Source organism: Hemiscyllium ocellatum, chromosome 3 (assembly GCF_020745735.1).
Source record: "Hemiscyllium ocellatum isolate sHemOce1 chromosome 3, sHemOce1.pat.X.cur, whole genome shotgun sequence".
Taxonomy (NCBI): domain Eukaryota; kingdom Metazoa; phylum Chordata; class Chondrichthyes; order Orectolobiformes; family Hemiscylliidae; genus Hemiscyllium; species Hemiscyllium ocellatum.
Genome location: NC_083403.1, coordinates 5,476,826 through 5,504,783, shown reverse-complemented (window position 1 = coordinate 5,504,783; position 27,958 = coordinate 5,476,826). Strand labels below are relative to the sequence as shown.

The following is a 27,958-nucleotide window of genomic DNA, read 5'->3' as shown; positions in this document are numbered from 1 at the left end:
TGCTGAACAAAGAGACCTTGGAGTGCAGGTTCATAGCTCCTTGAAAGTGGAGTCGTAGGTAGATAGGATAGTGAAGGCTGTGTTTGGTACGCCTACAGAGTATTGAGTACAGGAGTTGGGAGGTCATGCTGCGGCTGTACAGGATATTGATTAGGCCACTTTTGGAATATTGTGTGCAATTGTGGTCTCCTTCCTATCTGAAAGATGTTGTGAAACTTGAAAGAGTTTAGAAAAGATTTACAAGGATGTTGCCAGGGTTGGAGGATGAGCGCTATAGGGAGAGGCTGAACAGGCTGGAGCTGTTTTCCCTAGAGTGTCGGAGATTGAGGGGTGACTTTATAGAGGTTTACAAAATCATGAGAGGCATGGATAGGATAAATAGACAAAGTCTTTTCCCTGGGGTCGGGGAATCCAAAACTAGAGGGCAGAGGTTTAGGATGAGATGGGGAAAGATATAAAAGAGACTTAAGGGGCAACTTTTTCACGCAGGCAGCGGTACGTGCACGGAATGAGCTGTCAGAGGAATTGGAAGCGGCTAGTACAATTGCAACATTTAAAAGGCATTTGGAGGAGTATATGAATTGGAAGGGTTTGAAGGGATATGGGCTGGGTGCTGGCAGGTGAGACTAGATTGGGTTGGGTTATCTGGTCAGCATGGACCGGTTGGATCTAAGAGTCTGTTTCTGTGCTGTACATCTCTATGACCCTTTGACTAAGTGAACACAATTACCCTTCAAGTCTCAGTCTCCTAACCTGGAATCATAAAATCCTTACAGTGTGGAAAGAGGCCATTTGGCCCAATGAGTCCACACTGACCCTCCAAAGAGTAACACACCCAAACCCATTCCCCCGACCCTATTATTCTACATTTGCCCTAATGCACCTTACCTACACGTCCCTGAACACTATGGGCAATTTAACATGGCCAATGGCTATGGCCAACCTGCACATCAACAGATAATGGGAGGAAACTGGGGCACCTACAGGAAACCCACGGAAGGATGAGGTGAATGTGCAAACTCCACACAATTGTCAAAGGCTGGAATCGAACTTGGGTCCCTGGAGTTGTGAGGCAGCAGAGCTAACCAATGGGCCAATGATATCGTCATCCCATGACCATCACTGGGTCAAAATCCTGGAGTCTTTCCTTAACATTGCATGTGTCAAACCATATACTACACAGTTCAAGGAGGACCTTCTTCTCAAATACAATTAGGAAAGGCAATAAATGATGGCCGATCCAGGCGTATTTACACCCCACGTATAAACAATAAAAAGCTGAATTTAAATTTCTGCTCTGGGGTACCGATCCTGTACCGTAACTGCACTATTGTTGTGATGCTTTGTTTGCAAAGGTAGCATGAACAGAAACAGCAGTTTAATTGGGAATGTGGAGTGAAGAACTTTGCAAATAGAACAGACTGCAACAAAGCATGCCATATAGTTTGATCCAATTAAGGCCAGTGAATTTTGTAACATTTCATAACTGCAACAATTAAAACATTCTCTGTACAAAAGATTCCTGTCATTAGCTAGACATTCAGTATTCTTACGGAGTGTTGTCCAAGCTGGTTACAAACAAGCCTTATGGTTAATATTCAGAGCTTTGTAAACATAGGTCAACATTCCCATCCCAGCTAACTGAATACAAAACCAGGTTTTGCTATTTGATACTGCAGTAACAGTAGGCTTCTGCTCAATTGACTGAAACAAGAGCATGTTGAGCTAGAAAATGTTCAAATAAAAGGACATTTCACAGGATCAGCAACCAAAATATATTAAAAAGACTTTCACGAGTGAGCTCCAAATCCACTGATACACTGCAATGCACTTTTTCAAGAAAAGCAGATTCATGCTCAATCATGAGTGCGCATCCAGTGCTATGCTCTGCTTCTTCTCAACCATGAGTGTCTCACGCTATATAAACAGTTGCATGCGCTCCAGTCATTGGGAGACATCTCAAAGGATCAGACTCAGTACCATAATGGATAATGAGTTAATCATTATATGGGAAGTTTCTAAGAGGGATGAGGATAGTGAGGAAATTGGCATTCAGATAGATGGTCAGTTTTGATCTAGCTGAATGGCAGAACAGGCTTGATAGGCTAAATGGTCTATTCCTGCTCCTACTTCCAAGAGGTGCAGGTTGTAGAGAATAAAGCATAATTTTAGAGAACTCTAAAGAAAAGGATGCAAGGATTATAAGGTGAGCTGCTGCTGGAAATGTTTTTTTTTCATAGTTGGAAGATAGTGTGATCAATTGTGTCAAACGTTAGAGGGTTGAATAGGATACATCCACCATGATTACAGCTTCAAGTTATTTATGACCATGATCAGTGCTAGTTCAGTTTTTTAGCAATGGTTTGGTTCATGCTTAGTCAAAGGACAGGCTTGACATGGTGAGCAAGGATAAGGAGCAACAGAAACATTTACAAAGACTGAAGTGACCAAAATACATTCTCAAGGTCCTTGAACCAGCAATAGTAGAAATAGAGGTTTAAGCAAAGTTTATCAAGAAGAAAAGAGCAGGAATACATTTCCCTGCAGGAAAATCCTGGAGGAATGCATACAAAGGCAAATTTTACCTCACTGTCCAGAATACGGAGATTGTGCAAATGTTTGAATTGCTAAACGAACCTGTTTTGTCGATGTATTTGCCAGTTAGTCCAATTAGTCATTTTTAGAAATACAAATTTTGATAAACATGGAGGTAAAATGTACAAGATTAAAAAAAATCAGAAAGAAACAGAGCAACTTACACACTGATAAAATTGCCCACGCTGTCCACCCGTCACAAAGCGTTTCCCATCTGGGTTCCAAGCCACACTTGTCAGACTGTCCTCATGAGACTGACTCATCTTGGTTCTTAGCTCTCCTGTCTGGAGAGGGGAAAAGTTTAACCCACCGAATGCAATGTATTCTGGCATCAAAAGTAACAATAATGCACAGTCAAGGTTTTTTCAATTTGGATGTCAGCTTTAAGTGTTACAAATTTGCAGGAGCAGACCTATTTTCAGGTGATCAACTGGTCTTGTATTAAGGCTTACTTATTGCAACAGTAAATTATAAAAAGTGTGCAATTTTATGTATAGGACTATCACTTTGACCTTCCCCTCCTACCAGCACAAGTGCTATTCCATGGGTTAACAGATGCCATCAGGAACTTGGAACAGTTGTGCAAGCCAAAGACATAAGTAACTTTAGCAATTTTGAACAGCTGAGCCAAGTAGAGCCAATAAAATACTCCATATAAATGTGAGCCATTAGCAGCACTTTAAATAAAGAAAAAAACCTGGAAATTTAGGACAGTTATTATTGCTTTTGATTCTTACAAATGATTTCTTTGAATAAAGACTGAACTCTGTATACCAGTAACTTAAGAATACTACCTATGCTAATAATATTCACAGATATTGCATTCTTTTTTCAAGTTGTTTACCTGTACATTCCAAAGCCATAATTCAGAGCAGTCATCAGGGCCACAGGCTAGAAGGTAAGTATCATCTGGACTCCAAGCTAAGTATGATACTCCATAAGCATGACCTTCTAACGTTTTAAGCAACCTAAGTTGGTGAGTATCCTAACAGAGGGAAAAACATTCCATTAGTAAATCATGCTACAATGCCACCTTTGGACAATTGGGATTGTGCTACATCACAGGCAGTTGTGGAATTTGGACTCTGGCGTTTTGTTCTTTTAGATTCAACTTCAGTTTCTTCTCCATAAAACAGCCCCATACCCTGCCTCAGTGTAATTTTCACAGCATGTTTCACCAGTAAATTTGCAATGGGTCAGTTGACAGCATGCTTGCCTTAGAGTCAGGAGACTATCCCACTCGAGACTGGAGGACAAAAACATAGGCACACTGTCCAATGGAATGTTGAGTGAATACTCAATGTTGGATGCACCATCTTTCAGACGTGAAATTATAAAGGTAAGAAGAAAGAACATAAGATCAACTCCAGCCTGTACCTCTATCCTATAAGATGTGGTTGATCTGCATCGGGCCTCAAATGCACTTCTGTGCCGTTCCTCAGACACTCCAAGGGGTCAACATTTCAAAAAAGAATCTACCTCCCTCCTCTTGAAAAACTTCCAGTGATCTGGCTTCCACAACACTGAGGTAGAGAATTCTACACATTCACCACCCTCAGAAGAAATCCCTTCCACATCTGAATTTTAAATGAGTGTGCCCTTATTCTGTAACTACCTCGTGAGACTCTTTGGACTTGCCTCCAATGCCAGTACATCCTCTCAAATGTGTGGACCAAAATTTTGCACTTAACTCCAGGTGCAACTTCACCCAGTTGTAATAGAACTTTCCTATTTTAAAACTTTAGCCTCCTAGCAATAAAGGGCAGAATTCTATTTGCTGCCTAATTACTTGTTGCACCTGCATACTAACTTTGCATTTAATGCAAAGAATACTCAGATCACTCCAAGGTGCGCTTTGTGGAGTGTCTATTAAATAAATAGCTGCTTTTTGACTCTATCAAAGTAAATGATCTCTTACTTTCCAGCATTAAACTCCAGTTGCCAATTTTTTGCCCTTACTCAACCTATATCCCCATGCAAATTTCTTGTGTCCTCATCACAACTCTCCAATCTATTTTTGTATTATAAAATTTGAATATATTACTTTCTATCTGAATGCTTTGGAGGAATGGGCCAAGTTTAAACAATTGATGTCCTATAGGACTGACCTTGTGGCACTACATTAGTGATGTCTTCCCAACCTGAAAAAGACTTATTAATCTCAACTCTGGCTTCTGTGTCTACCAGTCTTCAAACCACGCTAATACATTGCCTGTAATTCTGTGAATTCTTATTGTGTGCAATAATCTTCTATTGGTACCTTATCGAATGCCTTCTGGAAATCCAAATACACTATACCTGGTGGTACCCCTTTATCAACTCTGCCTGGTAAACAGAGGTTCTGTCTATACGCAGGTGAACATATAGACCCCATGTTACTGTTCAAAAAGCAGCAGGGAGTTGTACCCTGTGTTGTGGCCAGTACTCATTCTGCAAGTCAGAGTCACACAGCACAGAAGCAGCCCCTTTGGCCTACAATGTAGACCAAACGTTGAACTACACCGAAACGGAGTCATCCATACTCTCAATGTTAGCTTACTCTCTCTCTCCATGGATGCTACCTGACCTGCTATGATCTCCACTATTTGTTTTCACTGAATTACACCAATTCTCTTTACCTGCACCTGGTGCATACCCTATGCCTAGCATTCTAACTGTTCATCCAAATATTACTTATATGTTGCAACAAAACCTGCTTCCATCACCCTTTCAGGCTGTGCATAAAATTACTAATGTATGATTATTGACATATTGTCTTGCAAACTTGCTATGGGCCATAGTTGGTTAGTTTCTTAGATTAATGTTCCTGCACTATTGTCCTGAGGCCATTTCGACAGAGAAATTAGAGCAAAATGCTGCAGTGAGCCCAGTATCTGAATCCTATATTTGAACCCAGCACTAGAGATTCTACTATTAAATCCAATTTTACCGTTACTATTTCTGCAGCATCTCAATTAGGAATATTAACACTGTGGAACTGAAACACTTTGGAATTTGAGCACCAAGCATTAGCATTGTGCTCTCCAACAACTTTTTGTTTTCTCAAGAATGAAAACACCACCTACATAAAAAGAAATCCCATTATTTGGAGTTTATTACTTTGCAAATTTCCTACATCAACCTTTGTTTGCCAAGAGAAAAAAAATTTCCTCTGGAAGATATTCAGGAGAGAACAAAATTGACAACAACCTATGAATGAATGGGTCTCCGTTATAAACCACAGGTTCAGGCATTAGTACAGAGTACTGCGATTGGGCAAGGAACTACAATGCCCACATTAATGACAGAAAAGATTGTGAAAAAATGTGTAAGGGCTGTACCACAAACATCATTAATGAATGGTCTCATGTAAGGTATGATGGATTTTAAGTACTGTATAGTAAGTCACTGTGTTTCTGAACAGCATGACTAAGTGAAATGATTAAGTGTATCATACCTTCCCATTGTAACTAACATAAAAGTTGTATTTAGGTTCTGTCAAATCTTAGTGATCAGATAAAAATTACCATACCAAGTTGAATATTTAATATTGCTAGACTAAATAACTTTAAAATTAAATACATTTAAAACAAAATTTGAAAAATGCAAACTATTTGGATCTTGTAGATCCTCTCACTATGCCCAATTCCCACCTCATGGCCTCTTTCGGTGCCTCAGCCTTTTGACAAGCTCACTGCGCCCTGAGTCATTCTCTCACTGCTTCCCTCTCCTGTACTTCCATTCCTGTTTTAAGATCCAGACCCAAACCAAAGCATCAAGTTGTAGAAGTGCTAACTGCAATGGTGCAGAAGTACCATGCTAGTATTGTCATGCTTCTGCTTACTTAAAAACAAAATTGAAGTTGCTCCTCCTGTCACTTTGACTCATCTCCACAGATCTCATTCAGTGAGAATGCAAGAGAGAAAAGCAGCAGTGGCAACATTGGAAAAAATTGCATGGATTATAACAGTCTAGCTTGGTGCTTCTGCACCATTCAAATACAGCTTGCATACATCAGTTGGGGCATCAAATATAAAAGTTGGCAAGTTGTGTTACAGCTGTACAAAACTTTCGTTAGACCACATTTGGAATAATGTGCGTAGTTCTGGCCGTGACATTACCAGAAGGACATGGATGCTTTGAAGAGGGTGCAGAGAAGGTTTACCAGGATGTTTCCTAGTCTGGAGGATTTTGCTTATGAGAAAAGATTGGATAAACTCTGATTTTCTTCACTGGAAAGACAGAGGCTGAGGGGTTACCTGATAGAGGTTTACAAAATTGAGAGACAAAGAGAGGATGGATATTCAAAGAGTCTTGTTGCCAGGGTGGAAAGGTCAACTCCATGAGGGCACAGGTTCAAGGGGAGAGAGAGGCAAAGTTTAGAGGAGAAGTGGCTGCTCACCCTCTCCTTTAAGAATGCCACAGACTTGGTGCAAGACATCCCTGATCCTGGCACCCAGGAGGCAACATATCATCTGGGAGTCTCATTCTCCTGCCTGTTCACCAATGAACCCCCCTATCACTGTCACTCTCTTCTCCCCAATTCCCTACTGAGCTACAGGGCCAGACTCAGTGCCACAGGCCTGGCGGCTGCGACTTTCCTCTGGTAGGTCATCCCCTTAACAGTATCCAAAACAGTATACTTGTTATTGAGGGGAATGGCCACAGGGGATCCCTACACTGACTGCCTATTCCCTTACCATCTCCTGATGGTCACCCAGCCACCTTCATCTTGTCACCTAGGTGCAACTACCTTCTTGTAACTTCTCTCTATAAACCCCCTCAGCCTCCTGAATGATCCGCATCGAGTCTACAGCATTCTTAAAGGGGAGGGTGAGCAGCCCAAAATTATGGTCCACGTTGGTACCAATGACATAGCTAGGAAAAGGGGCGAGGTCATGAAAAATGAATTTGGGGGTTACAAAGTAAGCCAGAAAGAAGGACCTCAAGGGTAGTAATCTTTAGGTTGCTGCCTGTGCTACATGCTAATGAGGGCAAGAATAGGAAGAAATGGCAAACAAATGACTGGCTGAAGAGTTGATGCAGGAGCAGGGTTTCAGGTTTGTGAATCATTAGGTTCTCAGCTGGAAAAGGGATGACCTATGTAAAAAGGACGAGTTATATCTGAACTCGAGGGGAACCAATATCCATGCAGACAGGTTTGCTACAGCTGTTGAGGAAGCTTTAATAGGTCGACCGTGGGCATGGGGGAGGAAGGGGGGGAACCTGAACATCAGGTCAGAAGATACAGCAGTTGATGTAAAGGTAGATGCAACGAGCAGAGAGTCTATCACGAAAGGTAGATTAAAATGGTAAGAGGATGGGAGTCCAGGGAGAAAGAAAGAGACCAGAGCAAAAATCATCAAAAAAGTAGAACTGGGGTGACAGAATCACATGCAAAAGACAGGGAGATCACTAGATTCTAGAGGTACAATGAGTATAAAGGCATTTTATCTAAATGCCCGTAGTATTCAAAACAAGTCGATGAACTTGTTGTGCATATCAGTTCAAAGGGGTATGATTTAGTTACAGTTCAGAAACGTGTTTGCAGGTTGTTGATGACTGGAAATTAAATTTCCACGGGTATCAGATAATTAGGAAGGATAGGCAGGAAGGTAAGGGAGGTGGGGTCACACTTAATTAAGGATGAGATTAGGCGATACGTAGAGGCGGTACAGGACCCAAGGAGCAAAATATTGAATCAATTTGGGTGGAGATCAGGAATAGCAAGGGGAAGAAGTCACTGGTGGGAGTAGCCTGTAGGCCACACAATAATAATGCTACAGTGGAATAGGCGATCAATCAAGAAATATCCAACACATCTAAGAATGGAACAGCAGTAGTCAGGGGACTTTAATGTGCACATTGGCCAAATCAAGTCAGAAGAGTGTGTCTTCAAGAGGAACATTTTCTTGTTACCAAACCTGCAAGGTAGCATGCAATCTTAGATGTGGTCTTAAAACACTTGCCTCATGAATCAGCAACCTCAGTTTCAGCAGTGAGTCAAGACTGCGCGAGCCAGGGGCCAGCCAGGAAGATAAGTTTGAATATAAAAATACTTAGCTCGTCAATCAATGAAGTGGAGGCTGAACAGAGCAGAAGCGGACAAGGGGACTGCTGGCTAAGTGTGCTAATCTATTCAGGCAGAGGCTAAATCAGAATCACGAAACGTGTAGTCTCTCTCACCCATCGTCCTCCTCTAACCAAAAAACAAAGACTGCAAGGAGGGTTGGTGAGATTTAAATATAAACCTTTTGGCAATTTAAAGCAGATGGAATGGAAGGTAGAACAGGTGCATGCACTTCCTGCCGGATATAGGAGGTAAAAGTCATCACTACTGTCTCTGCTGACTTCACCTGTAGAGGTGCACCAAACTCCAGCTCCTCACAAATCACATTAGGAAACTGGAGCTGGAGGAACTTCTGATCATTCGAGTTGAGGGGGTGATAAACAGGGAGGAAATCATACCTAAGTTAGTTAGAGAATAAAGGTAGCTGGGTGACCACCAGGAGAGGGAAAGGGGTCCCCTGTTGCCATTTCCCTTAATAAGCAGTACACTGTCTTGGATACTTTTTGTTGTTTGGGGGGGGGGGGGGGGGGGGGGGGGGGGGGGGAGGGGCACAGAGAGACCAAGATGCAGACACCAAGAACGACCTACCAGGGGAAAGCCACAGCCGCTAGGTCTCTGGCACCGAGCCTGGCTCTGAAGGCAAGAGGGGGGGGTGGGGAGAATAGGAGATTCCACAGTTGGAGGAACAGACAGGAGATTCTGTGGATGAAAAGGAGGCTCCCAGATGGTATGATGCCTTTGGGTGCCAGAGCCAGGGATGTCTCAGATAGAGTCTACAGGATCCTTAAGGGGATGGGTGAGGAGCCAGAATTTGTGGTATACATCTGTACCAATGACATAGCTAGGAAAAGGGATGAGCACCTGAAAATTGAATATAGGGAGTAAGGTTGGAAGCTAAAAGACAGGATAAGCAGATTAGTAATCTCAGGATTGCTACTAGTGCTATGGGCTAATAAGGCAAGGAATAGCGAGTGAGAGCAGATGAACACGTGACTGCAGAGCTGGTAGATTAGGGAGGGTTTCTGATATAGAGTCATATTACGTGGATCATTGGGATACCTTCTGGGCAAGGGGGGGGCGGGGAAGAGAGACAGAGAGAGAGAGAGAGAGAGAGAGAGAGAGAGAGAGAGAGAGAGAGAGAGAGAGAGAGAGAGAGAGTGGGGGGGGGGGGGAAGAGAGGGAGGTTGGGGGAGATCACACACACCGTGGGGCGGCACGGTGGCGGGGCGGCACGGTGGCACAGTGGTTAGCACTGCTGCCTCACAGCGCCAGGGACCTGGGTTCAATTCCCGCCTCAGGTGACTGACTGTGTGGAGTTTGCACGTTCTCCCCGTGTCTGCGTGGGTTTCCTCCGGGTGCTCCGGTTTCCTCCCACAGTCCAAAGATGTGCGGGTCAGGTAAATTGGCCATGCTAAATTGCCCGTAGTGTTAGGTAAGGGGTATATGTAGGGGTATGGGTGGGTTGTCGCTTCGGCGGGTCGGTGTGGACTTGTTGGGCCGAAGGGCCTGTTTCCACACTGTAAGTAATCTAATACCAGTCTATGTGGTAAATTTGCAGATGCATTCTATGTTGCTCCAGAAAAACTCTCAATCTACAGGAAGTCAATACATATAACATTTTATGAATTTCTATGTTGAAAATAGAACCAGTCTGACTCAAGATTTGGATACACAGACACTAACCTCACACCTTTAATGCATTGTCTGAGCTGAGATGTCACTTTTGGCTAATATAAAACATTAAGTGATGTAGAGAATATGATTTAAAAGTAGTTCTGGGATTTACTGAAACCTGCAACCCATTCAAAAAATGAAAGACTTAACAGCAATCTAGGTTTGTTCAATATGTCACTTCAGTTGCATGACACCTTTTGCTATAAATTTTCTTATGGCCCTGCGCCACATCTACCTGATGAAGAAGCAGCACTCCGAAAGCTAGTGCTTCCAGATAAACCCATAGGACTATAACCTGGTTGAGAGATTTTTAAATTTTGCCCACCTCAATCCAACAATGGCTCCTCCACAACAATGTTAAACAAAGCAATGTTAAATGGGGATTTGCAGTTTTATGGTTGAGACAATGCAACTCCTCGGAAAAATTAGACACAAGTTAATGATTCACCACAAATTGAAAATGCAGGTGTAAATAAAGGTCAAGAAAAACCGAGGTTTCCCACAGTACTTACTAAATCAACCTGCCAAATAATAACCGTGGTGTCCTTGGATCCTGTTGCTAATTTAGTGCCATCGTTAGCGAACTTGCAGAACCACACCTCATTGCAATGTTCTGTGAGAATCTGCTGTGTATAGCAAGGGAACTGTTTCCTTCAAAAAAAATTTTAAAAATAAAAATTAAAATATTTGCCTTTTTGTGTATTAAACACTATTCAGTGTATCTTTTAACTGTGACATTGAAATATCAAGTACCACAACAAAAAGGAAATTCTGGAAATACTCAGCTGATCAACATTCTAACAAAATAGTCAGAAATATTAACTCTCGTTTCTGGCCTGATGAGTATTTCCTGCATTTAAAATTTTTATTTCAGATTTGCAGCATCTATAGTATTTTGCTTTTGTTCAGAAATATTAGACAGCCTAACATCTACATTACGATCAACATTCCCTCTAAACCATGTGACTGCGTAAGTGTGAAATACTCCAATGTTCCATGCAACGGGGATCGGTGTCAGCATGCTGATCAAGGCACAGACCTTTGGTTCTGTAAGTCACTGCCGCACCCAAGCCTCAGAGGTCTGTGCAACTGGTGTGAAAATTAGAGGGAATGCCGATTATGATTCCAGTTGATGATATTCTGGATGAGTCAGATCCCAGAAACAAATCTGGACAATATAGGCTCTCTCATATGTTGAAGGCAAGGATGCCCTGAGGCAAGGTATATTGGCGAGACCGAGCAGAGGCCACAGCAGCAGATGAATGGACACCACACAACAATCACTAAGCCAGACATGTTCCCTACCAGTCCGGGACATTCAACCTTGGACCTTCAAGTGACCATCCTCCAAGGTGGACTTCGGGACAGGCAACAATGCAAAGTATCCATGCAGAGACTGATAGCCAAGCCCAGTACCCATGAGGATGGCCTCAACCTGGACCCTGGGTTCATGTCACACTACAGGTGACCCCTCTGCACTACACACACTCCTACAGACCTATAGACTGATGCAGACCCCTTCATACACAAGCTGTCTTTTATACACACACACACCCTCTCAGATTTATACCCCTTTACACACCCCCACACGCATGCGCACACACAAGTTCATAGAGTGAATTTGTACTTGCAGAATTACATTTTATTTTACTCAAAAAATTGCATAAATCCATGTAAGATTCTGCAAATTCTTTTAAAAAATAGAATCAGTCTGAACACTGGAACACAGACAGACTTTAACTTGACATGACACCTATTATTAAAGTTCACTTGAGAATGTAACTTTAAAATAAAGGTGCTCTGGGATTTACAGAAGAATGAACTGAAAAACCATGGTCAATCTAAAAGATGAGACACTTAAACAATCCAGGTCTTTTTCAATATATCATTACAGTTCATCATGCTGTAAATGTTTGCTATAAATTCGGTGTCTTACAATGTTATACTCCTCAACTACCCGATGAAGGTGCAGTGCCCTGAAAGCTAGTGTTTCCAAATAAACCTGATGGACTATAACCTGGTATTGTGTGATTTTTCATAGCATGTTGCAGCTTGATAAGACTTTGGCTAGGCCACAGAGTATTGTGCTCAATTCTGGTCGCCATGTTGCAGGAAAGCCATGGAGGCTTGAGAGGGTGCAGAAGTAGTTTACCACAATGCTGCCTGGAAGGAGAGACTAAAAAAAGTGTGGATTGTTTTCTGTGGAGCAGCAGAGACTGGGGGCAGACTTGATAGAAGACCATAAAATGAGATACATAGATAGGGTCAACTGTCAGAATCTTTTTCCCAGAATTTAAAATGTCAAAAGTGAGGGAGCATGCACTTGGAGGGGTGTCAAAGATCTGATGGGCAAGTTTTTCTTTTACATAGAGTGGTATGAATATGGAATGCACTGCCATGCGTGGTGGTAGCGGAGGCCGATAAAATTGGGGTGTTTAAGAGATTTTTAGATAAACACAAAGATACAAGGAATGGAGGGACATGGACAAAGGAATTAGTTTAATTTGGCGTCACATTTGGCACAACTTATAGAAGCAAAATGTGTTGCATTTGGAATTATACATGGCATTTGACAGGGTATCTATAAAGAGGCTAATTCGTAAGATGAAAACCCATGATGTGGAGGCAGTAGACTGGCATAGATAAAGAACTGACTAGTTGGCAAGAGAGTGGAGATAAAGAATTCTATTTCAGATTGAAAACCTGTGAGCAGCGGGACTCCACAGGGCTTAGTGCTGGGACAATAGCTATTTACAATATCTATCAATGACTTGGAGGAAGGAAGCAAATATACCAAATTTGCAGACAACACAAAATTGGCGGGAAGGCAGGTTTGAGAGGGGTATCCAAAGTTTGAGAGATATTGAAAGGTTAATTAAGTGGGCAAAAGGTTGGAAAATGATGGGAAAATGTGAAATTGCTCCTTTTTAAAGGGAACAAAGAGAACAGTATTAGTTAAATGGAGGAAAACTGTAACACAAAGGGAATACTCGTGCACAAAATTCAGAGGTAGCACATAGGTACAGCAGGTAATCAGGAAGGCTAATGAAATAAAGTCACAGAGTCATAGAGATGTAAGCACAAAAACAGACCCTTCGGTCCAACTTGTCCATACTGACCAGATATCCCCAAATCAATCTACTCCCACCCGCCAGCATCCGGCCCATATCCCTCCAAACCCTTCCTCTTCATATACCCATCCAAATGCCTCTTAAATGCTGCAATTGTACTAGCCTATACCAATTCCTCTGGCAGCTCATTCCATACACGTACCACCGAGTGTGAGAAAAACTTGCACCTTAGGTATCTTTTATATCGTTCCCCTCTCACCCTAAACCTATGCCCTCTAGTTCTGGACTCCCCCACCCCAGGGAAAAGACTTTGCCTATTTACCCTATCCATGCCCCTCATCATTTTGTAAACCTCTATAAGATCACCCCTCAGCCTCCAACGATCCAGGGAAAACAGCCCTAGCATATTCAACCTATAGCTCAAATCCTCCAACCTTGGCAACATCCTCGTGAATCTTTTCTGAACCTTTTCAAATTTCACATCTTTCTAATAGGAAGGAGACCAGAATTGCATGCAATATTCCAAAAGTGGCCTAACCAATATCCTGTACAGCCGCAACATGACCTCCCAACTCCTATACTCAATACTCTGACCAATAAAGGGAAGCATATCAAAAGCATCTTATCCACCTGCGACTCCACTTTCAAGGAACTATGAACCTGCATTCCAAGGTCTCTTTGTTCAGCAACACTCCCCAGCACCTTACCATTAAGTGTTTAAGCTTTGCTAAGATTTGCTTTCCCAAAATGCGGCACTTCACATTTATCTAAATTAAACTCCATCTGCCACTTCTCAGCCCACTGGCTCATCTGATCAAGATCCTGTTGTAATCTGAGGTAACTTTCTTCGCTGTCCACTACACCTCAAATGTTGGTGCCATCTGCAAACTTACTAACTATAGCTTGAATGCTCACATCCAAATCATTTATATAAATGATGAAAAGTAGTGGACCCAGCACCAATTCTAGTGGCATTCCACTGGTCACGGGCCTCCAATCTGGAAAAAAACCCTCCACCAACACCCTCTGTCTACCTTTGAGCCAGTTCTGCATCCAAATGGCTAGTTCTCCCTGTATTCCATGAGATCAAACCATGCTAACCAGTCTCCCATGGGGAACCTTGTCGAATACCTTACTGAAATCCATATAGATCAAGTCCATTGTTCTGGTTGGCCCTTATTTGAAGGGGGTAAAAATAATGACTGCAGATGCTGGAAACCAGATTCTTGATTAGTGGTGCTGGAAGAGTACAGCAGTTCAGGCAGCATCCGAGGAGGGTTGAAGTATAAGAGAAGGGAGTACTGAGAGCAGCTGTGGTCCTCTTAGTTAAAAGATATCACTGCATTGGAGGTAGCTTACAAAATATTTACTAAGATGATCCCTGTTATGGAGAGTATGCCTTGGAGGTAAAAGTTGAGCAGGCTGGGAATGAATTCCTTAGACTTTATAAGAATGACATGTGATCTTATTGAAACATATCATTGAACAGAACAATGCAGCACGAGAACAGGCTTTTCAGTCTCTCGTGTGTGCTAATCATGATGCTATTCTAAACTAATCCCATAGGCCTGCACATGGTCCATGCCCCTCTATTCCTTGCCTGTTCATGTCTCTGTTATAACACCTCAACCTTTGCTATCATACCTAACATTTGCCACGTTATTCAATGTTATTCCATTGCTCAAAAAAAAAAGGGAGTAGGGATAATCCTGGGAATTACAAACCGGTCTTAGGTCTATGGTGGGCAAATTATTGGATAGGATTCTGAGACACAGGATTTATGGTTACTTGGAAAACCATAGTTTGATGAGATAGTCAGCATGACTATCTTACAAGATAATACATGGCTTGGAAAGGGTGGACGCTAGGAAATTGTTTCTGTTAGGCGAGGAGACTAGGACCCATGGACACAGCCTTAGAATTAGAGGGGGTAAATTCAGAACAGAAATGCGGAGACATTTCTTCAGCCAGAGAGTGGTGTGCCTGTGGAATTCATTTCCGCGGAGTGCAGTGGAGGCCGAGATGCTAAATGTCTTCAGCGCAGAGATTGATAAATTCTTGATGTCACAAGGAATTAAGGGCTACGGGGAGAATGTGGGTAAGTGGAATTGAAATGCCCATCAGCCATGATTGAATGGCGGAGTGGACTCGATGGGCCGAATGGCCTTACTTTGACTCAATATGTCTTATGGCTTTGAGAGCAGCAAGTCATGCCTCTCAAACTTTATGGAATTTATTGAAGATGCAACAAAACACAGAAGGTAGAGCAGTCAATGTGGTGTACATGGATTTTAGCAAAGTGTTTGATAAGGTTCTCCATGGTAGGCTCATTCAGAAAGAGAGGAGGCATGGGATACAGGGAAATCTGGCTGACTGGATACAGAATTGGTTGGTCCATAGAAGATAGAGGGTGGTAATAGATGGAAAGTATTCAGCCTGGAACTCTGTGACCAGTGGTGTTACGTAGGGATCTGTTCTGGGACCTCTGCTCTGTGATTTTTTATAAGTGACTTGGATGAGACAGCGGAAGGGTGGGTTAGTAAGTTTGCTGACGATACGAAGATTGGAGGAGTGGTGAATAGTGTGGAGGGCTGTTATAGATTACAACGTGACATGGACAGGATGCAGAACTGGGCTGATAAATGGCAGATGGAGTTCAACCTGAAAAAGTGTGAAGTGATTAATTTTGGAAGGTTGAATTTGAATGCAGAATACAGGGTGAAAGGCAGAATTCTTAGCAGTTGTGGAGGAATAGAGATCATGGGGTCCACATCTATCGATCCCTCAAAGTTGCTATCCAAGTTGGGATTGTTAAGGCGGCATATGGTGTTTTGGCTTCAGTTAGCAGGGGCATTGAGTGCAAGAGCCTAGAGGTTATGCTGCTGCTTTATAGAGTCCTGGTTAGACCACACTTGGAATACTGTGTTCAGTTCTGGTCACCTCGAGAGGGTGCAGAGGAGATTTACCAGGATGCTGCCTAGACTGGAGGGCATGTCTAATGAAAAAAGGTTGAGGGAGCTAGGGCCTTTCTCACTGGAGCAAAGAAGGATGAGAGGTGACCTGAGAGAGGTATACAAGATGATGAGAAGCATAGATACAGTAGATCGCCAGAGACTTTTGCTGAGGATGGAAAAGGCTATAACGAAGAGGCATAATTTTAAGATGATTGGAGGAAGGTTTAGGGGAGATGTCAGAAGTTGTTCTTTGCACACAGAGTGGTGTGCGTGTGTGTGGAATGCACTGCTAATAATGGTAGTAGAGTCAGATACTTTAGGGACATTTAGGTGACTTTTGGATAAGCACATGGAAGATAGTATAACGAAGGGTATGTAGGTTAGTCTGATCTTAGAGTAGGATAAAAGGTCAGCACAACATCAAGGGCGGTAGGGCCTGTACTGTGCTCTACTGTTTAATGTTCTTTCCAATTGCACGTAAGTCCTGTCCCTAAGAACCTTCCAGGATAATTCCCCTACCATGGATTGAAGGCTTACCTATAATTCCTTAGATTATTTGTGTTGCTTTTCTTAAACAAAAAGAACGTTGGCTATTCTTCAGGGATATCAACTGTGTCTAAAGTGGATACAAAAATCTCTGTCAAGGCCCTAGCAATCTCCTCCCTCGTCTCCTTCAGTATCCTGGGAAAGATCACATCAGCCGTGGGGACTTATCTACCTTAAATGTTTCTCAAGACACCCAACACCACCTCCTTAAATATTTAAACGTCCGAGAATCAACATAACCCTCCCGAATCTTACTAATCAGGGGAAATGCTGAGAGTATGATTCCCCTCATGGAGAATCTAGGACCAGAGGATAAAGTCTTGAGACTTAAATGGTGCCAAGCTAAGACGGAGTTGAGAAGAAAATTCTTTTGAGATGTGAGTGCCTTTGCCACAGAGCTGTGGGGACAGAATCACTGTGCATTCAAGGCAGAGATGGATTCTTGATCATTAAGGGGATAAAGTGTTTGGGGAAGGAATGGAAAGTGGACAGAGGAATGTCGTATCATTCATTATCCTATTGAACGGAAGGTGCCAGCTCCTATTGCTTATCCTTTACTTCACACAGCATATTCTTCCCCAGCACAGACCAGAGGGATCCTGAATCCTACCACTAGGCAGATTTAAAAAAAAGCTGTTTGAACTCTTGCTCTTTCCTGCAGACAGCAGTTTCAATGCCCTTCACGATAAAGTATTCTATTCCCATTTCATTCCTTTTTTTTATACTCTTGTGGCTTCCATGCTACAGTGTAATAGCTAGGTAGCACAACCCCCCTCCACCTCATCCAAACAAGCTGGAAAAACCACCAACCCACTTGGGCAATTACAAAAGCCAAGGCTCTCGCCCCCGGGACCCTTTTATTTTCCCCACTTGCAATCACAATTTCCTCTTCCTGGCCACTAACCAAATCAGATGACCCTAACTTAAGATTCATGACCACCTCCTGGAAACATCTTGGTTTGTGGGATGATGTGTATTGTTACATTCTTAATGAAAAACTAAGTATTAAGAAATACAAAACGATCAAGCAGGGTCAACATGGCTTCATGAAATGCTAACCAAGCCTGACAAATTTACTACAATTCTTTCAGGTGATAGCAGATATGTGGTACCTATCAAATGTCTTCCTAAAATCCAAACAGATTACATCCACTGCTTCCATTTTATCTATCTTGCTTGTTACCTCCTCAAAGAATTCTAGTAAATTTGTCAGGCACGCATTTCTCCTTCATGAAGCCATGCTGATGTGGCTGGCCCATATTATGCATTTCTAAATGCTCTGCTGTTACATCCTTTATACAACTAGACTTCAACATCTTCCCAATTACAGTCATTAAGCTAACTGGCCTTATAGTTACACTTTTTATCTCCACCTTTTAAATAAAAGTGTAAGATCAATGGTTTCCCAACCCTCTGGGACTTCTCCAGAATCTAAGGATTAGAAGATTACTACTAGTGTATTCACCATCTCTGTAGATACTTGCTTTATTATTCTACATTGCATCCTATCAGGTCCTGAGAATGTCTCTAAATCACTAATCTTTGCTACATTGTATCTTTTCTTCTTTCAACAGATGCTAATCTCAACTTCCCCAGTTCACCATGGTTGGTTTATCCTCTCCCTTGAAACCATCTCCTTCACTGGAATAAGTATTTGCTGTGAGCCATTTTGTTAAGTGTCTGGCTTTGGTCCTTAACCACCTTTGCTGCAAGGAACTCTGCCCTTATTCCTTTGTAAAGCACTCTTATTTAAGCTTGGCACTATGATTTCCAACCCAGTTCCTCTCTCTCAGAACTAAATGTTAAATTTTACCGTCACTGCTCCCTCAGATTCTCTCATTTATTACAGCTGTCTCATTATACACAACCAGATGCAAACAGTCTGATCAGTGGTTGGATCCATGTTATTCTCGTAACAGTCCCAAATCAAAATGAATTCTTCCTCATGGGTTCCTCTACCTATCCCAATCTACAAGATTAAAGACACCCATGACTAACATACTGCTTGTTAATGTCCTCTAATTCCAGATTGATTCTTTGTGCCACTGTGTGGATACTATAGACTATTTCTATCAGTGTCTTCTTTTCCGTTGTTTCCACAGCCATTCATATGAATTCTATATCTTCCGATCCAAGATTATTCCTTGCTGTGATTGTACTTATTCTATCCCATATAAGGGATGCTACAAAAACCTTTTCTTTCCACCTTGTCCTTTTGGAAAGTCACATAACCCTGAAGATTTAATTTCCAGCTTTAAATTCCTTGTAACCGTGTCTCCGTCATAACTATAAAATCACATACATTAACTTGTATTTGTACCATGAATTCATCTATTTTGTTCTCCCTGTGCCGGTGTGGGTTTCCTCCAGGTGCTCCAGTTTCTTCCCAGTCAAAAGATGTACAGGTCAGGTGAATTGGCCATGTTAAATTGCCCATAGTGTTCAGGGATGGGTAGGTTAGGTGCATTCGTCAGTGTAAATGTAGAGTAATTGGTAGGGAAATGGGTCTGAGTTTGGAGGGTTGGATTAGACTTGTTCGGCTGAAGGACCTGTTTCCACACTGTAGGGATTCTAAGATTCTAACTGCTTTTTTTTCTATGTCTGCACGTTCTGCACCTTCATGTCCTACTCTGGTTATTGTCATCCAAATAACTGCCCTGTAATGCAGACATACCCTCTTGTTTGTGAGCCCACATTTCCACCACCACCCCTCATTCCTTCATTAGTTTAATGCTCTCTACAACTGTAGTTTTTCAATTCACCAGGACACTGGGCCCAGCACAAGTTAATCACAAACTCCCTCATAAGATTTTTTGAAAAATAGCAGAACAAGAAGTTGTTGTTTACAGCTTGGAAAAACAAGCAAAGCTAACTGATACATTCGAGACGATATTGCATTTGGAGGACATTGAGTTAATGTAAACTGGCATTATCTGTTTTGGATTCAGGATTGGTCAAGTTGTATTTTATCAAAGCTAATGGAATTGAAAACAGAAGCAAAGAAACCATGAGACATTCGATCTCCCATCACTCTCCAACATCCAAGAATCATACAATTCACTACCACCTGAGAAGCGTTATTCTGATTTTAGCCAAAGCATGTCTATTTCTCAGCAAGCATGAGTATTGTTCCATTGCATTTGAAGGTGTCAAACAATCCACTACAGTTCACCATGAGATGCATTGCTGGGTAATCTCACATGCTTTAAGGTAAAATGCAGGAACAGAAAATAGCAAAAGTAGGCCATTCAGCCCCTCAAGCCTGCTCTGCCAAATATTATGGTTACGGTTGATCATCCAACTCAATTGGCTGTTCCCAATTTTCCTCCACATTCTTTGCATTGAATATATTTTGAATTTTTTAAAGAAATCAGCATAGTCAGCTGTAGATAAGTAGGAGCATTCTCACTCAAGTCACAAAGTTGAGCTTTTAAGCCCAGAGGTTTTTGGAATAGAATTTTGGGTTATGTCAGCTGCAGGTATCATATTTTTAAAATTTTAAAACAAGTATCATGACTTAACTGGGAAGTCATGAGTGCGTAAAAACAGTGCTCCACTGTTCTACAAGCCATCACAAAATGTATAAAATCCCAATTTGACTAACTGATAATCAGGACACAAGTAATTCACACAGGGTTTATCATGAAAAGGAAGTCTATTTATTGTAACCCATTTAACAAAAAAAGGGTCTAATTCAATGTGACAAACTATACCCCTTCAAAATTCCCAAACATATACTCTCAAGATTACAACAGGCAAAATAAATACTGAAAAAAAAACTGTGGATTCTGTAAATCGGAGACAAAAATAGAAATTGCTGGAAAAGCTCAGCAGGTCTGACAGCATCTATGGAGAGAAATCAGTTAATGCCTTGGGCTCAACTGACCCTTCATCAGAACTGATGGTAGCTGGAAAAATGTCAATTTATATACAGAAGATAGGGTGGGGGGAGGGAGCAATGAGTAAACAATAGGTGGAGATAGAGCCCAAAAAGACAGGAGAACAGTTGGACAGACAAAGGATAACAATCTGGCTAGGAGGGTGAATGGCTATTAGCCAGGACTGCTAGTGGCTAATAATGAATAGAGTATAATAGCAGACTATGAGACAACCGGGCTTGGTTTGTGGGTGTTGGGGTAAAGACATGGGTGAGTTTAAGTCCTAAAGCTATTGAACTCAATATTGAGCCTGGAAGGCTGCAGGTTTCCCAAACTGAAGATGAAATTTTATTCTTCCAGCTTATGCTGAACTTTGGTAGAGTGCTGCAGTCAGCCCTAGACACAGTTGTTGGCTGGGGAAGAGAGTGGCACGTCGAAATTGGCCATTCAGGGTCATTTTTGTGAACAGAACTGAATTGTTCTGCGAAGCGGTCACCCCGTCTACATTTCATTTCCCCAGTGTAGAGGAAACCACGGTGGAGAGCAGCGAATGCAGTAGACTAGATTGTGTAGTGCAGATAAAACACTGCTTCACCTGGAAGATGTGTTTGTGCCTGAGATACTGAAGGAGGAAGTAAACGGACAGGTGTTGCACCTTCTGCAGTTGAAATGCAAGGTGTCAGGAAACTGTGGGTGGGTGTTGAGAGTGAAGGAAGAGTGCAACAGAGTGTCCCAAAGGGAACAATCCCTGCAGAAGATTGACAAGAGAAGGGAGGGGAGCATGTGCCTGAAGAAAGAGTTCAACAAATTATGGGTGGAAAAGACTATAGACAGGGTAAACAAAATTCCAAAGTTCAAATGTCCAGACCACAAGATGGAAAGTTATTCAAAGTTTGTGAGAAGATTTATAGCTCGGGCGCTCGTTGTTGTGGTTCTGTTCGCCGAGTTGGGAGTTTTTCTTGAAAACGTTTCGTCCCCTTTCTAGGTGACATCTTCAGTGCTTGGAAGCCTCCTGTGAAGCGCTTCTGTGCTGATTCCTCCGGCATTTATACCGATTTGAATCTGCCGCTTCCGGTTGTCAGTTGCTGTCCGCTGCAGTGGCCGGTATATAGGGTCTAGGTTGATGTGTCTGTTGACCGAATTCGTGGATGAGTGCCATGCTTCTAGGAATTCCCTGGCTGTTTTCTGTTTGGCCTGTCCTATAATAGTGGCGTTGTCCCAATCAAATTCATGTTGTTTGTCATCTGAGTGTATGGCTACTAGGGATAGCTGGTCGTGTCGTTTTGTGACCAGTTGGCCACTTCACATTCAACAACCAGATATATGAACAAATTAACGGAACACCCATGGGCTCACCAATCTCCGGACTGATAGCAGAAGCAGTAATGCAAAGGTTAGAAAAAACAGTTTTAACGCAACTACAACCCAAACTATGGGTCAGATACGTGGACGACACCTTTGCAATCATTAAAAACACAAATAGAGAACACACACCGGATCATCAACGCCACACTCTCAGGAATCCGATTCACGAGAGAGGAAGAAAAGGACAACCAGCTCCCATTCCTGGACGTGATGGTACAAAGAACACCAAAGAATTCACCACGAAGGTACACAGAAAAGCCACACACACAGACCAAGTCCTGAACTATGAAAGCAACCACCCCAACACACAAACGAAGTTGCATCAGGACCTTATTCAAAAGGGCCACAACATACTGCAGCACACCTGAACTACAAAGAGGAAGACGAACACCTATACAACGGATACCCGCGCAATTTCATCAACAGATGCCTCAGGAAAAGACAACGAAATGAGGACATGCCACAACCCAAGAGACTGGCCATACTCCCATACATCAGGAGCATTTCTGAACTGACAGCCAGACTGCTGCGACCACTAGGACTCATAACAGCACACAAACCAACAGCCACTCTCAGACAACAACTCACCAGGACAAAGGACCTGATACCCAGCAAGAGCAAAACCAATGTAGTGTACAAAATCCCATGCAAGGACTGCACAAAACACTGCACAGGACAAATAGGAAGACAGCTAACAACCCGCATCCATGAACACCAACTGGCCACGAAACGACACGACCAGCTATCCCTAGTAGCCATGCACTCAGATGACAAACAACATGAATTCGATTGGGACAACACCACTATTATAGGACAGGCCAAACAGAGAACAGCCAGGGAATTCCTAGAAGCATGGCACTCATCCACGAATTCGATCAACAGACACATCGACCTAGACCCTACATACCGGCCACTGCAGCGGACAGCTACTGACAACTGGAAGCGGCAGATTCAAACCAGTATAAATGCCGGAGGAATCAGCACAGAAGCACTTCACAGGAGGCTCCCAAGCACTGAAGATGTCACCTAGAAATGGGATGAAACGTTTGCAAGAAAAACTCCCAGCTCGGCGAACAGAACCACAATAATGGAAAGTTATTTTCTCAGGTCCTTTCAATTTATACAACGATGGCATTCTGTTGTCTGTACGGTAAAGGACGTCCTCCAATTCAACATCTGGTTGAAGGATATCCGAGTCCACCCAATTTTACGCCAATTCATCCCATTTGGCTGCTCTTTCCTCTTAGTCCTGTAAGTTATTTTATTTTCAATTGCTAGCCAATAAACTAAGCAAAATGTTGGAAAAACAACTGCTCTGGCAGCATCTGTGGATAGAAAAAAGTTGAGTCAACTTTCATTCACTGCCTTTTCAGGCAGCTGTATAGTTTGTATTGAATAGAACTATTTGGGAACTTCAATTGAAAATGAAGGAAAAAAGTTTCAATTGTTTTTAAGAATGTCACTTTTGAAGGTCAAAGGTCAGCCATTGTGAATAAAAGGTTCAAAGCCAGTCTGCAACTTGAATGACTCCAACAACTGAGGAATTAATTGCTGAACGTTTAAAATGCAGACATACAGAAAATAGACGGTCAGCTGACACAAGTAGGTCAAGTTCAAGAGAGTGAAAGAAGTCATCCTAAAGGAAAGACAGTTTGTTTGTTTCACAGAAATCTCAAGATTTAGTGTTCATAGAATTCTCCTTGCTAGCAGAAGCATAACAAGTCATAAATGGAAAGAACTGTTCAAGAAAGAAATCTTGAGACAGAGCAATACTTCCCTGGTGTTGAATGACCGTAAAGGATATTTGATAGAAAAGAGTCCAGTCATTTGGCTGTATGCTATGGTAGAGTCATAGAGATATACAGCTGGAAATGTGTTGCTGGTCAAAGCACAGCAGCCCAGGCAGCATCTCAGGAATAGGGAATTCGACGTTTCGAGCATAAGCCCTTCATGGGCTTATGCTCGAAACGTCGAATTCCCTATTCCTGAGATGCTGCCTGGCCTGCTGTGCTTTGACCAGCAACACATTTTCAGCTGTGATCTCCAGCATCTGCAGACCTCATTTTTTACTCAGAGATATACAACCAGAAATAGACTCATTGATCCAACTCATCCATGCCACCCAGCTATCCTAACCTAATCCAGTCCCACTAGCCAACATTTGACCCATATCCCTCTAAACCCTTCCCTTTCATATACCCATCCAGATGCCTTTTAGATGTTGCAATCAAACCAGTCTTCACAATTTCCTCCAGCAAATCATCCCATACATTAACCACCCCCTCTGTAGAAACATTGCCCTCTTAAAATTGTCTTACATAGAGAGCACTTCATTATTTTTGTTCTTCCTGCAACATTGACTGCATTCACATAAGGCTGCTAGTGATTGATTAGCATGGTAACCAGTCAGCAAAAGTAAATGCTTTATGATCTGTCAGGCCTGGTTTCACTCTGGGATCTCAACTGGTCAATATTACCTTCGGCTGGGATCACAACACTCCTATAACAATTCACTACATAATATCAAGCAATGGTTGCACGCACTGGAAACTGCAAAGTCTATGGATCCCACTGCATAACCAGCAGTAGTAAAGACCTGAGCTCCAGATATAGCCCCATTCAAGCTGTTCCAGTATAGCTGCAATAATGGCATCTACGAGCCACATGGAAGATTAATCAGCCATGTTCCATTCATAAAATGACACAGGGCAACCCAACTGGGTTAATGATTACCTCATTAGTGCATTCTTCGTCATCTACAAAGTAAAGAAAGGGGTGGTAAAGCACCAATATGCATCACTTAGACAGCAATAAAAAGCTCAAAGTTAATCTGTATTATGAAAAAAATGTTAAGTTCTAGAGGGAAAGGGAGAAAAGCTGCCCTTGACATCAAGCAGCCCTAGAAAAAGTCACTGCTGATTGGAGTCATACTTAGAACAAAGAAAGAAGATTGTGGTTGTCAATCCTCTCAGTTCCAGGACATTACTACAGGAGTTCCTCACTGTTCTGGCCTGACAATCTTCAAGTGCTTCAAAGAAGTGGGTATGATCACACAATATTCAGCGTCATTTGCAACTCTTCAAGTACTAAAGAACTCTGCCCATGTGTAGGAAGATTTGGAAAACATTCAGGTTCTGGCAGATGATGTATGTGCAGTTTTAAAACTATCTTATTTAAAGGTGGATTCAAATAGACTGAGGCAGTTCAGAGATGGCTTACTAGACTGATATCTGGAATGAGTGAGCTGTCTTTTGAAGGACAGGCTGGACTTGTTTCCACTGGAATTTAAGAGAGAGTGAGGCATAACTTGATTGAAGTATTCAAGATCCTGAATGGCCATGATATGGTAGATTGGGAAGGATGTTTTTAGAACAATGGAACACACTATTTCAAAACTTGGAGTGACCTTAAGACAGATGGAGAAAATTGTTCTGAGAGCTGAGGCAATTTAGAATACACTGCCCCAGAAACATTGAGGGAGATGGACCTGCCATCAGAGGTTAACTATAAATATTAAAAATAGTACTGACCAAATAGAAAAGGCATTAATTGAGCAAAGGCAGGCCAGAAGATTGCATGGAATATTAAAAACAGTTAGGAATGGCCAAAAATTAACAGAGGGAAATCAGAGCTTGAGAAAGCTAGCTAGAAATATGAGAGAAGTTTTTATTTTTTTTTTAAAAGGAAAGTCAATGCCATTTTTTTTGTGTTGTTACTGATTTGTGAAACAGAATGTTCTGGGAACCCAGGTTCTAATTCCACTGTGACAGGTGGTGGCAAATGAAAACTGAGTTTTGAGGCGAATAGACATATGGAAGAAGGAAATGCAATGCAGTGAATGTAGTCTGTACGGACTTTGGTAAGACTTTTGACAAAGTCTCATGGCTGACTGGTCAAGGTGGTAATAGCTCATGTGATCCAGGGAGATTTGGAAAATTGGTTCAGTGACAGGAAGGAGAGAGTGATGGTTGATGGGTGTTTTTCAGAATGACCTCCGAAGGCACAGCATAGGTTTGGTGCTGGGTTACTTTTTGTAGTGCACATGAACGATCTGGACACGAATGTAAGAGATTTGATCAGTATGTCTGCAGATGACAAGAATTGATGTAGCAAATAGCAAGCAGAAAAGCAGTGGTTTACAAAATGACATGAATGGGCTAATCAGATGAACAGAACTAGCAAATTGAATTTAACTCCGAAAAGATAGATAATACATGCTGGAAGGCCCAAGACAAGGGAGTACGCAATGAATGGTACGATCTTAAGTAGTAATAGCATCAGAGGGACCATGGTATGCATGTCCACTGAGCCTTGAATGCAACAGAACTGGCATATATGGTAGTTAAGGTGATCTATAGGATATTTGCCTTTATTATTTAAATACAAGATCAGGAGGTTTTTATGGAGTGCTGCGTAAGATGTTAGTAAGGCTATAGCTGGACTACTGCGCAGTGTTCTGGTCAGCATATCAAAGGAAGGGTGTGATTGCACTAGAGGGTACACAGATTCATCAGGATGTTGCCTTGGTTGCAGTGGTTCAGCACTGAAGAGAGACAAGTCAGGTTGGGATTGTTTTTCTTAGAGAAAATTCAGAAGTACAAAATTGAAGGGTAGATTGAAAAAAAAAATGGTCAAAAATGAGGGGGCACAAATCACAAGTAAAGGGCAGGATGTTAAGAGTGAATTAAAGGAAAATTTGTTTCAGGCAGAGGGTGCTGGGTATCTCAAACTCTGCCTGTAAGGGTGTAGAGGCAGGAACTGTCAATTTTTTTTAGTGGTATTTAGATGATCATTTGAAGCACCATACCACACAAGAGCTCAGACCAATTGCTGGAAAATAGGACTACAATAAATAGGTGTTTAATTGGTACAGACACAATGGGCTGAAGTAGTTTTGGCTCAGAGGACACAGGGGGCCTTTAAAGTCAGATTTAGAACTAAAAATGGAAAATAAGAAATGACAGATAAGTTGAATAGGATTTTGTATCAGCATTCATAATAACTAATATCCAAGCAGGGATAAATCACAAATTGAAAGGAACTCACGAAAATTACAATCATCAGAAAAGTAGGACGAAAAGTTGGAGGCTGACAAGAGTGCAGCTCTTGATAACTTTGTACAACCATGTTTGAGTGATTAAACATGATTTTCCAATCTATGGAGCGTTTTCAGGAGGTAAAAGCAAGTGCTGTGATAAAAATGATTTGGTTGACGTTATTTACAAAATGTTTGCTTTAATGCAGCTTTTGTTAACACAAATTGGCTATAACATGACTGATGAATTGGGGATACTGTTTCTAAAGCGCGAAGTTTTAAAGCGTGCATCGATTATAACATGATTCTGGTCCATTAGCCTAAATGGTGCCACTATTACATGTTTTTCTTAGAACAGGATTGCACAAGAATGGAACTACCGCATTACAGTAGCACTGACTGTACTTCGATTTCCAGAAGGTAGATGCTATGAATTTATAGAATCCCTAGTGTGGAAACAGGCCATTAGGCCCAATAAGTCCACACCGACCCTCCAATGAGCATCTCACCCAGACCCAGACCCAATTCCCAATCCTGTTAATCGACATTTCCCCGCCAGAGGCTGGAATCATACCTGGGACCTTGGTGCTGTGAGGCAACAGTGCTAACCACTGAGCCACCGTGCCGCCCTAATAACTCTAAAGCCCCTCCATATTTTCTACACCTTGATTAAGTCGTCATTCAGCTTCCACTGCTTGAAGGCAAACAATCAAATCCAATACATCCCTGAACACTATGGGCAATTTAGCATGGCCAGTTCATCTCACCTGCATATCTATAGTCTGTGGGAG

General features: G+C 42.0%; 1 protein-coding gene across 1 annotated transcript in view; it reads right to left on the bottom strand.

Annotated features, from left to right (window-relative positions):
• Window positions 1-27,958, bottom strand: part of LOC132833548 (WD repeat-containing protein 26) — a gene marked incomplete at its 5' end in the record, with an annotated part of 101,686 nt that overhangs the window by 33,103 nt on the left and 40,625 nt on the right. Inside the window, 3 exons of the mRNA XM_060851913.1 lie at window positions 2,760-2,879; window positions 3,440-3,580; window positions 10,831-10,969. Coding sequence (XP_060707896.1) covers window positions 2,760-2,879; window positions 3,440-3,580; window positions 10,831-10,969 — 400 coding nt within the window. The remainder of the gene's footprint in view (window positions 1-2,759; window positions 2,880-3,439; window positions 3,581-10,830; window positions 10,970-27,958) is intronic.